Here is a 12,055-nt window from a genome sequence, read left to right as displayed (position 1 = left end):
TACTACCTAAAGGGAGAGGGACTAGTATTACCTACTGGGGACTGTGACTAATTCCAAAGGTTCTGCAACTACCTGAAAGGGGGCTTCTACTACATACAGGGTGGGGCTATTACTAACTTTGGTGTTCTGCTACTACCTGAAGGGGGGCTGCTACTAAATAAAAGGGAGGCTACTATTACCTAAATGGGTATATATAAAACTCAATAATGTTATGTACCCTATTATACCCAACTATGATTTACATTTGTCCCCTCCCGTTTGTTGTCATCCATCTATTTTGGTATCAGTCTGGCCCTGTAGATATATATATATGTAACCCTTTAACTTTAAGATATGATCTGTGGAGATAAACAGGTTCTTCGGGTTTTATTAACTTTTCACTATCGTGCCTGTGATGGCAAGTTATGTCTTAAGTGCTTTACTTGCCTTACATGTGTGGTGTGGATCGACTTTTTGTGATTTCATGTTCCCCCCAGGTCAGCATTCCTCTGGTCTGTTGATGACTGTAGTCTCAGGCCTTTGCCAGGATCCTGTTTGGCTCGAGACAACAGTTGATCACACGGGGCTTGAATTGTTCTTGTTGTCCCTGACAAATCAGCCCCCTGATGACATGTGCAGTTCAGCTGTATGTTAAGCCTCGCCGACATTCAATGCTTTCATGTGATCTCAGCAGTCTGCAGAAAGCGAGGAACGCATTGAATGTTGGTATGGCTGCACATACAGCTGGACTGTACTCATCATCAGCCCCCTGTGATCAGCTGTTGTCTTAAACCGAACAGGAACCTGAGAAAGGCCCAAGACAACAGTCATCAACAGACTGGAGGAATGCTGAACCTGGGGGGACCATGAAATCACAAACAGTCAATTCACCCCACACATGTACGGCAAGTAAGCACTTAAAGGGGTACTCCGGCGGAAAACTTTCTTTTTTTTTTATCAACTAGTGCCAGAACAGATTTGTAAATTACTTCTATTAAAAATCTTAATCCTTCCAGTACTTATTAGCTGCTGAATACTACAGAGGAAATTATTTTATTTTTGGAACACAGTGCTCTCTGCTGACATCACAAGCACAGTGCTCTCTGCTGACATAGCTGTCCATTTTAGGAACTGTCCAGAGCATCATATGTTTGCTATGGGGATTTTCTCCTACTCTGGACAGTTCTTAAAAATGGACAGAGATGTCAGCAGAGAGCACTGTGCTCATGATGTCAGTAGAGAGCTCTGTGTTCCAAAAAGAAAAGAAATTTCCTCTGAAGTATTCAACAGCTAATAAGTACTGGAAGGATTAAGATTTTTTAATAGAAGTAATTTACAAATATGTTTAACTTTCTGGCACCAGTTGATTTAAAAAAATAAAATAAAAAAAGTTTTCCACCAGAGTACCCCTTTAAGACATAACTTGGCATCAGAGGCATGATAGTAAAAAGTAAAAAAAAAAAAAAACAGGATAACACTTTTAAGGACATAGTTTACACAGCATCTAAAAAACTAGCATTGGAGTCCAGAAGACAAGAATTATAGTCTATATCCAGTCAGTTTTTTTTTTTTTTTGTAAAGTTAAGAACAAAAGTTCAGATATGCTGCATGGAAAGGCCAGTTGCTAAGGCACCAACAAGATCAAGGCCTTATGTTTTATGGATTAAATTATGCTATCTAGCATCTTATGCTAAACACCATTTCTCTAATTCTGTACTTCTGCTCCATAAACCCCATGACCTCCAAATGACAGCTGATGTAGAATGCAAGCTAGTCAGGACTGAGAATGCACGTATTATTTGATAACTGCTTGACTATTATATAGAGGTATACAGTACACTTTGCTGGTGCTGTTATATGCTGCAGATTTTCTGCATGCAAACCCTTTTCTGTTTTCCCCTCCAGAAAAGAAGCCTCAACTGCAAAGTTCCTGTGTAAATGGTGCTTTGGCATTAGTCCTGATATAAACATCCATTGACTAATTATAAAAATTTTCAATACAGTAGAGAATAGAATAACATCGGCACTCACCGGTCTTCTCTTTAAAAAGGCTTCTTTATTGATACATACTCACAACATGAAATGCAGTAAGGGAGAGGGACCCGTGCAGGGGGGGTACGTAGTAGGCAACAGACTCTGTTTCACTCGTTATACGAGCTTCATCCGGCCATATCTACCTGGATTTCTGTGCTGCTTCTTATACAGGTGGGCGGCCAATCGTGAACGCTCTGGACCGCCCTCCTCTCCTGATACACCTGGCGAGTTCTCGTTAGAGTCTCACCATTGGCTAACCATCGCCATTTTTGTAAGTGCATTAGCATAAGAAAGCATATACTAAGACGTGCATGTTAAAAACTGAAAATTTAAAAACATGGTGCATAATCAATTTTATCATTCAATCCGAGAGGACCAGCAGCTCCAGGACACCGCCACCTACACCATGTTAAAATCCGACCCCACAAGCAAAATCCTCTCTAAATTAACGTCTTTTCTCCATTCAGCAGTTGCGAAAGGTACTTTATCTAAAAAGAATGCAGAACGTCTGATTCCAGATACACCTAAGCCAGCTACCTGGTATCATTTACCTAAAGTTCATAAAGGACAGATCCCTATGTGGATGACATATTAATAGCTTGGGCAGGGACCGAGTCACAATTTGACAGTTTCGTTAGACACCTAAATGAAGTGAATACAATGAACCTTGCCTTTACGTTTCAATTTGGAGGATCATCCATCGAATTTTTAGATGTTAAATTGATTATTAATGGAAATAAGATTGTGAGCGAAGGACATAGAAAGGATATGTCCAGGAACACCCTTCTTCACTATCACAGCTCTCACCCAGCATCAGTGAAGAAGGGTATTCCCTACGGACAATTTATTCGTCTAAGGCGGAATAATGCACAAGATGAAACATTTAACATGCAAGCCGATGATTTACAAAAGAGACTCATAGAAAGACAGTATCCAATACAGTTAATAAAAGAAGGTAGAGAAAGAACAACAAAAATGCAACGAGTTAACCTATTAAAAAATAAAAACAAGAATGAGACACACACATTGGAACAGAAATGTTTCACTTTCACCTTCCAGAATACATCTTTGAATAGAACTATAGAACAGGCAGTTAGACGCAATTGGCATATAATAGAGAGGGATGCAGAATTGAAAGAAGTAGCTAGTAAAAAAACCCATTGATTTCATACAGAAAGAACAAAACTATAGGTGACATTTTGAAAAAACAAGTAAAAACTAAGAAGAATACAGAGAATACATGGCTGGAGAAATGTACCCCGAAAGGGAATTTTGCATGTAAGTCATGTAGTTTCTGCAAGTATAACGCTGAATTAAAAACTATGAGATTAGGTGCAATTACGCACACAGTAACTGATCTTATTACTTGTAGAACTAAATTTGTGGTATATGTCATCTACTGCCCCTGTGGGTTCTATTATATCGGCAAAACTATAAGACAATTATGTGCTCGTATTAGGGAACATCTATATTCGTTCCGTACCTTGAAAGGAGCACCGCGTCTTATTGCCCATATGATGGAAGCCCACAAGGGACAATTGGATCATCTTAAATTCTCCGGGATAGAAAAGGTTAAACCCAAACCGGGGATAAGTCTGGATCAATACCTATTGCAAAGAGAAACATATTGGATCATGCAAACAGCAGCAGCTGGTCCTCTCGGATTGAATGATAAAATTGATTATGCAACATGTTTTTAAATTTTCAGTTTTTAACATGCACATGTCTTAGTATATGCTTTCTTATGCTGATGCACTTACAAAAATGGCGATGGTTAGCCAATGGTGAGACTCTAACGAGAACTCGCCAGGTGTATCAGGAGAGGAGGGGGGTCCAGAGCGTTCGCGATTGGCCGCCCACCTGTATAAGAAGCAGCACAGAAATCCAGGTAGATATGGCCGGATGAAGCTCGTATAACGAGTGAAACAGAGTCTGTTGCCTACTATGTACCCCCCCTGCACGGGTCCCTCTCCCTTACTGCATTTCATGTTGTGAGTATGTATCAATAAAGAAGCCTTTTTAAAGAGAAGACCGGTGAGTGCCGATGTTATTCTATTCTCTACTGTATTGAAGATTTGAACTTTGCTACTACGTCAGAGCACCACCACATCTCTACCGTTTTGTCCTAGTCACACGCCCGCCGTACAGTCCAGCCTAGCCAACAGGAGCAGTGCCGAATATCACATCTTCTCTTTGCCTAATTATAAAAATGTTTGATATACTGTAATTATTTCTGCACTTCTAAACATATGGGAGGGAGATTTATCAAAACCTGTACTGAGGGAAAGTGGAGCAGTTGCCTATAGTAACCAATCTGATTACCTCTTTTATTTTTCAGAGATATTTTTAAAAATTAAAAGAAGCTAACTGGCTTCTTTTAGGCAACTTGTCAACTTTTCATTTGCCAATGTTTTGATATATATCTCCCCAATGATGATTATTTTCTGTTGACTAGGATGCATAGAATGGGCTTATGGCATTATTGTAATGACTTATATTGAATTTAGACATTTGTTGTTCTATTTTATGTATAATGGCATTAGATCATGTAAATGGGTTTATGATTTTTGTTGTGTATGCTAGGAAAAAATTGTGCCTTATTTAACTGAGCATTTGTTCTTGCAGCACAAGCACTGCTCTCCAACAGATTTGGAAATGTATTACTCACAACAAGAAACAGCACCACGGGGTGCTTTCTACACAGCCATAACACAGGCAAAGAAGACCCTCCCGGATCTGCCATCTCCCTGGCTACCAGTCATCAATGCACTAAAAGAGGCAGAAAAGGGCAAAAGAGTGCTAGGCACAGCTCAGCAATGAAGTTATTAAGTGAAAGGATAGAAGGAAGGTCAGTGATCGTAGGACGTTCTTTGAGTAGGGACTTTTGGGATTGATGAGAGGGGACTTCATTACTAATGCACTAATCATCTCTAACATCTTATGAAAAAAATTGATAACGATCAGTTTATCATAGTAAATATTGAAGTTGCAATAAAGAAAAAACTTTCCCAATTAACATTTCTCCATGTTGGGTTTTTATTTTGCCTTTGACTTTGTTTTAGAGACAATTTGATTTAACAGCTGGTATTTTAACACATTATGGACAAATAAATGAACAAGTCTATCAAAATGAAAAAGTCTATCGTTTATGCAACAGACCTATTTTTCATGCCTCCGATTCTATTATATTCATGCTTTATGCCTCAGATTGTAATATTTCATTAAAATTTTCAACTGAAAATACTGTAGCTCTTTTTTCAGACCTTAAAGGGGTACACCGCCCCTAGACATCTTATCCCCTATCCAAAGGATAGGGGATAAGATGTCAGATCACCGCGGTTCCGCTGCTGGGGACCCCTGGGATCCCCGCTGCGGCACCACGCTATCATTACAGCACAGAGCGAGTTTGCTCTGTGCGTAATGACGGGCGATACGGGGGACGGAGCAGCGTGACGTCATGGCTCTGCCCCTCATGACATCACGCCCCGTCCCCTTAATGCAAGTCTATGGGAGGAGACTAACGACCGCCACGCCCCCTCCCATAGACTTGTATTAAAAGGGGCGGGCCGTGGCGTCACGAGGGGCGGAGCTGTGACGTAATGATGCTCCGGCCCCTGTACTGCCCATCATTACGTGCAGAGCGAACTGCCCATCATTACGTGCAGAGCGAGTAATGATGGCGGGGTGCCGCAGCGAAGATCCCGGGGGTCCCCAGCAGCGGGACCCTGGTGATCTGACATCTTATCCCCTATCCTTTGGATAGGGGATAAGATGTCTAGGGGCGGAATACCCCTTTAAGGCCAAGCATGTAGAGAACTATGACGCAATACTAACCTGTCAGAATTGACAATGAATGATTTACAAACCCTTATGATAATACACAGTTGTATGAAATAAATTGTAGCACTCACCAATAGTGATGAGCGGCAGGGGCCATATATAATCAAATTCACCATATTTTGCAAATATATGGACGAATATTCGTCCTATGTTGGCGAATTTCGCATATTCGTTCACTTTTTTTCCATGCAAAATTCGTAATGAAATTCGTATTGTTTGCAGTATATTTTTCAACTAACTCTCTGTGGGCAACTTTCCTATTGGTTGCTAGGGATGTTGTTAACCTCTGACAACTGTATTTGTATTCTTCTCATTGGCCCACAAGCTAAAAGAAGGGAAGGATCAAAGTCCTCTGGAACTGCCGATATTCACGAATATTTGCACATATGAAATATTTGTGCTCCACACCGACTCACACAGTAAATCATTATTGTAGCCTTCATTGGACCACAAGCTGAAAGCAGGGAGGGATGATGCCTTTTTTTTTTTTTTTTTTTTTTTTTTTTTTACACAGTACACATCATTATGATGAGTATTGTGAAAAAAAAACCAATTCGTCATTACGAATATATCACTATATTCTAAATATTCGCGAAATCACGAAGTGCCGATATTTGCAGTAAAAATTAGCATTTCGAATATTCGTGCTAAAAACTGCTCACCAATATGTAGCTTTAAGTCTTGTGCGGTGGCCAGAGGAAGCTTCTTACTGGCATGAATCAACAGTCGCCTTGCCCCCCCACTCATCACTCTCTCCTATTCTGTTTGTGATCCACACACTTATATAGTATATTTGTTTTTACAGTTTTTTTTTATACAAATCCATTTTCTTGGGTAGTACCTAAAAAATTGTGACTACCATATTTTATTCTAACAGAAATATTGTTTAGAAGGGTAATTTATAATTTTCTCAGTAGAATGCATAATGCTTGCAAGAATATCACTTCACATTTTTATCTACTGCTATCCTGTTTGTTTAACATCATTCAGTTCATCTCAGTCCAGTGTGTCCTCCGTGTCGGTCCATGCAGCAGAATAGAGTGCTGGGACAGCGATTCCATATTCCAAGTTAAGCGATGTGACAAGCAATTCGGTATACCACTACACTCAGCACTCAGGAACAGCGTAAATGGTGACTCAGGAACATTCTAGTAAATGGTTACTCTGTCAGTGCCGGCAGAGCCATGATGCATTCTGGCATCTGCACCAGAAGGTGTCCTATCGGGCATCGCGGGGACTACAGGGAAAATATTGCCATATAGTCTACATCGATGCAGGCTTTCCATTAATGGATAATAGAGTTATGCTAACAAGGTAATTGCAGTGTATTTAGTTACTTTAGTAAGCGATCGACAATTTAGCAATTGCAAACTGCATGTATATTCCATAGTGGCATAATATATATCCAAGGAAAAAGACCGCAGTACACTGATTGTGACAAATCCAGGTGAAAATGTATTCCATCCTCAGCACAGTATAAAACAATGCAATGTTTCAATTATCTCACATCGTCTTTCTCAAGCATGTTCAAGTGAACTTCAGGGGCTCTTAAAATAGCCAAAGACAATGTACAATCAATTACATCCAGTAACATCCAATTACAATAAAAAGTGCATGATCATAATTGTGAACAATACAATCGGCAAAAGCTGAGGACATATATGTGCAAATGCAATGTGAATGTGCAAATTACCGCATAGACATTCTTCATAAAGTGCATAATATTCAGCATGAGATATAATTAACAATCATGTACAGTTTATACACTCACCCTGACGATAGCGGGTAATTAAGCAGTGTTCGGCGTGGGTAAAGAAATGAGTGAACAAGCATAATGCCCGGGATTGCGTCAGGAGGAAGCCAGAACGAGGCTAGATCATAGCCAATCCAATAGTAAAGCAGCATTGTGGATGCCATGGAGATTCGAGTCACATGATCTTACGCAGACTCATAGATGCATTTCTATAGTCGGAGCGCCATCTTTGAATCGGTAATACTTCATAAGGTATAGTAATATCCTGCCCATCACTTAGATCATCAGGCATAGGACAGACTGGTGTTACTTCATTCTTTCATAAAGTCACACAAACGCATCAGGGCTCCTTCATAAGTCCATATTCAGGCAACATACACAGGTATTGGGAATTCCCCCATTGGGGACTCACTCCGCCAAACTCAGCAGGGCGGGAAGGCGCATATTTTCACACCGATCCAGTATGCTGACACTAGGATCCCAGTGCGGGAGAGGAATTTTGCACGTATAACCACATCTTCTCAGTCATTCATTCATCACCAGTTAGGAAGTAGAAATTTCACTCATAGGCATCAAAACACTAATCTCCATATATACATGTTCATGACTCCGTCCAGATCCAATACACAAAATTATTAAATAATTCCGCTTGTCATTCAGAGGTGGTGTACTTCCCATGTTCATGGTTTCCATCTGTAAAAAAAAAATATATTCAAGAGTATATTCAAACAAATTCACTAAAAACCATTCCTATCCCTAAATCAAGGCAATCCAAAAAAAAAAACTGAAATATAGCAGCAATACATAATGGAAGTTAATACTTCATCAAGTAGACATTTTATTCTAGGTTTTAAACTCAATATTTAAACAATTCGGTTTCAGTGTATTCAAATTATATATACATCTCAGTTCTAATTCTTTTAGTGTCATGATTTTGTCCCCGCCCGTTTTAGATAAAGAGACATGGTCCAGAATCATGGCTTGTAAATCCTTTTCAGAATGTTGACAGTCCAAGAAATGCTTAGACACAGGTAGGTCAGTTCTTTGTTTTCTTATGCTATACCTATACTGATTGAGTCTCGTTTTAAAATCACAGGTTGTTTCCCCTATGTAAAGCAACTTGCAGGGGCACCATAGGACATAAATAATATACTCCCAATTACAAGTAAGGTAAAATTTGATATTATATTCCTTGCTAGTCACTGGATGTGTAAACACATCACCCTTTCTAATGTATCTACAATTGACACATGAGAGGCAAGGAAAACAACCCTTACCCTTATCTGTAAGATATATTTGTTTACTCTCACTTCTAGTCACCACATCTGTTTTTTTACCAGCTTGTCCTTCAGGTTGAGGGCTCTAAGGTAGGACATAATGGGTGTGTCACATATGGGCAGGGAAGGAGTGCACAATAATCTCACGTGCTCTCCTATCCCTGCCTTCTTACGTACCTGCCCTAATCAACAGGTCCGTAACCACGGTGACAGCCCCTTCCTAAATAAGTGAGGGACAGTCAAAAAAACAAACTGCAAAACTAACAAGAGGTCGGGAAAGGTCGCCAAGTCAAAATCATTAAACCTATGGGTTCTGGCAGACCCAGTCCTTACAGTACCCCCCCTTTTATGAGGGGCCACCAGACCCTTACAAATCTTAGAGGGTCGAGAAACAGACAGACCCTCGATCTCCTCTATCGTGTCCTCATCCTCAATATCACAACATTCATTGGTGTCATGTAGCTCAATATTATGCTCACCACAATCCTCCGACATAGGCTCAGCATGAACAATCTTTGATGGCTTCTTAAAACTCCCAGAAAAAACATTAGTTGATACAACAGGCATATCAATTCCCCCCCATAGACAAATTGGCAGGTTCACATTCTTGGGAATCGGAAAATACCTTTGCGCCCAAGTGGCCGCCACGATGACCACTTGGACGCGGACGCTTGGCACAGGTACCGATGAAATGACCATCCTCACCACAATAGAAACACAGGCCGTTGAGATACCGGAACCTTCTACGCTTTTCAGGAGTAGAAATGGAGCCAAGCTGCATGTGTTCCTCCTCAGACACCGGAAACAGAAGAGGAGACAGGCAAAAATGGAGAGACAGAGGAGGAACAACATTCTCGTCGGTGTTCACGCAAACGTCTATCCAAATGTACCGCTACAGTCATAGCTTGGTCTAAGGTGTCAGGAGAGGGGTAGGTCACCAGCATGTCCTTTAGGATATCAGATAACCCCAGTCTGAACTGGCAACTCAAAGCTGGGGTGTTCCATTTGGAAGCGACACACCACTTCCTGAAATCTGCGCAATATTGCTCAACAGGTCTACGTCCCTGTTTTAACACCTTAAGGACGCAGGACGTAAATGTACGTCCTGGTGCGGTGGTACTTAACGCACCAGGATGTACATTTACGTCCTGTGCATAACCGCGGGCATCGGAGCGATGCCCGTGTCATGCGCGGCTGATCCCGGCTGCTGATCGCAGCCAGGGACCCGCCAGCAATGGCCGACGCTCGTGATCTCGCGGGCATCCACCATTAACCCCTCAGGTGCCGGGATCAATACAGATCCCGGCATCTGCGGCAGTGCGCGATTTAAATGAACGATCGGATCGCCCGCAGCGCTGCTGCGGGTATCCGATCATTCAGAACGTCGCACAGAGGTCCCCTCACCTTCCTCCTTCCGGCTCCTGGCGTCTTCTGCTCTGGTCTGAGATCGAGCAGACCAGAACAAAAGATAGCCGATAACACTGATCTGTTCTATGTCCTATACATAGAACAGATCAGTATTAGCAATCATGGTATTGCTATGAATAGTTCCCTATGGGGACTATTCAAGTGTAAAAAAAAATGTAAAAAAATGTAAAAGTTAAAGTGAAAAATCTCCTCCCCCAATAAAAAAGTAAAACGTCCGTTTTTTCCTATTTTGCCCCCAAAAAGCGTAAATTTTTTTTTTAAAGACATATTTGGTATCGCCACGTGCGTAAATGTCCGAACTATTAAAATAAAATGTTAATGATCCCATACGGTGAACGGCGTGAACGTAAAAAAAAAAAGTCCAAAATTGCTCCTTTTTTATTTTATTTATTTATTAATTTTTTTTAGTATATGTGCTGCCGAAGCAAGCACAATTGCTACTTTTTTAATGCATTTTATAAAAAAAAATATATAAAAAATGTATTAAAAGTTTTTTATATGCAAATGTGGTATCAAAAAAAAGTACAGATCATGGCGCAAAAAATGAGCCCTCATACCGCCGCTTATACGGAAAAATAAAAAAGTTAGAGGTCATCAAAATAAAGGGATTATAAACGTACTAATTTGGTTAAAAAGTTTGTGATTTTTTTTAAGCACAACAATAATAGAAAAGTATGTTATCATGGGTATCATTTTAATCGCATTGACCCTCAGAATAAAGAACACATGTCATTTTTACCGTAAATTGTACGGCGTGAAAACGAAACCTTCCAAAATTAGCAAAATTGCGTTTTTCTTTTTAATTTCCCCACAAAAATAGTGTTTTTTGGTTGCGCCATACATTTTATGATATAATGAGTTATGTCATTACAAAGGACAACTGGTCGCGCAAAAAACAAGCCCTCATACTAGTCTGTGGATGAAAATATAAAAGAGTTATGATTTTTAGAAGGCGAGGAGGAAAAAATGAAAACATAAAAATTAAATTGTCTGAGTCCTTAAGGCCAAAATGGGCTGAGTCCTTAAGGGGTTAATATATGCAGCTGAGACTCAGCATATGCAGCTCAGTCAGGTTCTGCATACAAAAGGCCCAAACCAGCAAACAGAGAGTCCACAGAGGACAACTCAGGGGCATCAGGATCAAGAGAAAATACCCACTCTTAGGGACCTCCTTGCAAAAGAGACATAATAATAACAACTTTTTGGGCCTCAGTACCAGACGAATGGGGTCTTAACCAAAAGTACAATTTGCAGATCTCAAAATCGGTCAGGGAGACTAACTTGTGGCTCACAGGAGCGGAAGCAGGAACATAATATACCTGGGTACGGGCAGACTCCAGCTCCTGAATTCTGGCTAGCAAGCTCTTAACTAAGTGCTCCTGATCTTGCAGTCTCCGAGTCAAGGTCTGAACTATTACTGACTGGGATGACTCTTGCTGCTGTACCTTCTCAGCTAAATCCTGGACCAACTGAGTCAAGCCCTGCAAAGCAGACATTGCTTCCATAATGCTGGAACAGAGCAATTGCAGGTATATTGGCCTGTGTAAATGTCATATAAATAAGTGTATTGTGTATAAACTAGCTCAGTATAATAGCTAGTTAGGACTGTAGCCAGGATGTATATTACCTGTGTATGGGCAGGGAAGGAGTGCACACTAATCTCACTTGCTCCCCTATCCCTGCATACTTACATACCTGCCCTAATCGACAGGTCTGTAACCACGGTGACAGTCCCTTCCTAAAT

At 40.6% G+C, this 12,055-nt stretch overlaps 1 protein-coding gene across 1 annotated transcript in view; it reads left to right on the top strand.

The window, feature by feature from the left end:
• Positions 1 to 5,254, top strand: part of CALY (calcyon neuron specific vesicular protein) — a 98,665-nt gene extending 93,411 nt beyond the window's left edge. The window contains exon 5 of the mRNA XM_056531218.1: positions 4,639 to 5,254. Within this exon, the coding sequence (XP_056387193.1) occupies positions 4,639 to 4,833 (195 nt within the window). The 3' untranslated portion in view covers positions 4,834 to 5,254. The remainder of the gene's footprint in view (positions 1 to 4,638) is intronic.
• Positions 5,255 to 12,055: the final 6,801 nt, after the last annotated feature.

This window comes from Hyla sarda, chromosome 7 (assembly GCF_029499605.1).
Source record: "Hyla sarda isolate aHylSar1 chromosome 7, aHylSar1.hap1, whole genome shotgun sequence".
Classification (NCBI taxonomy): domain Eukaryota; kingdom Metazoa; phylum Chordata; class Amphibia; order Anura; family Hylidae; genus Hyla; species Hyla sarda.
Note: the sequence above shows the minus strand (reverse complement) of the source record. Positions and strands in the feature narration are given on the sequence as shown.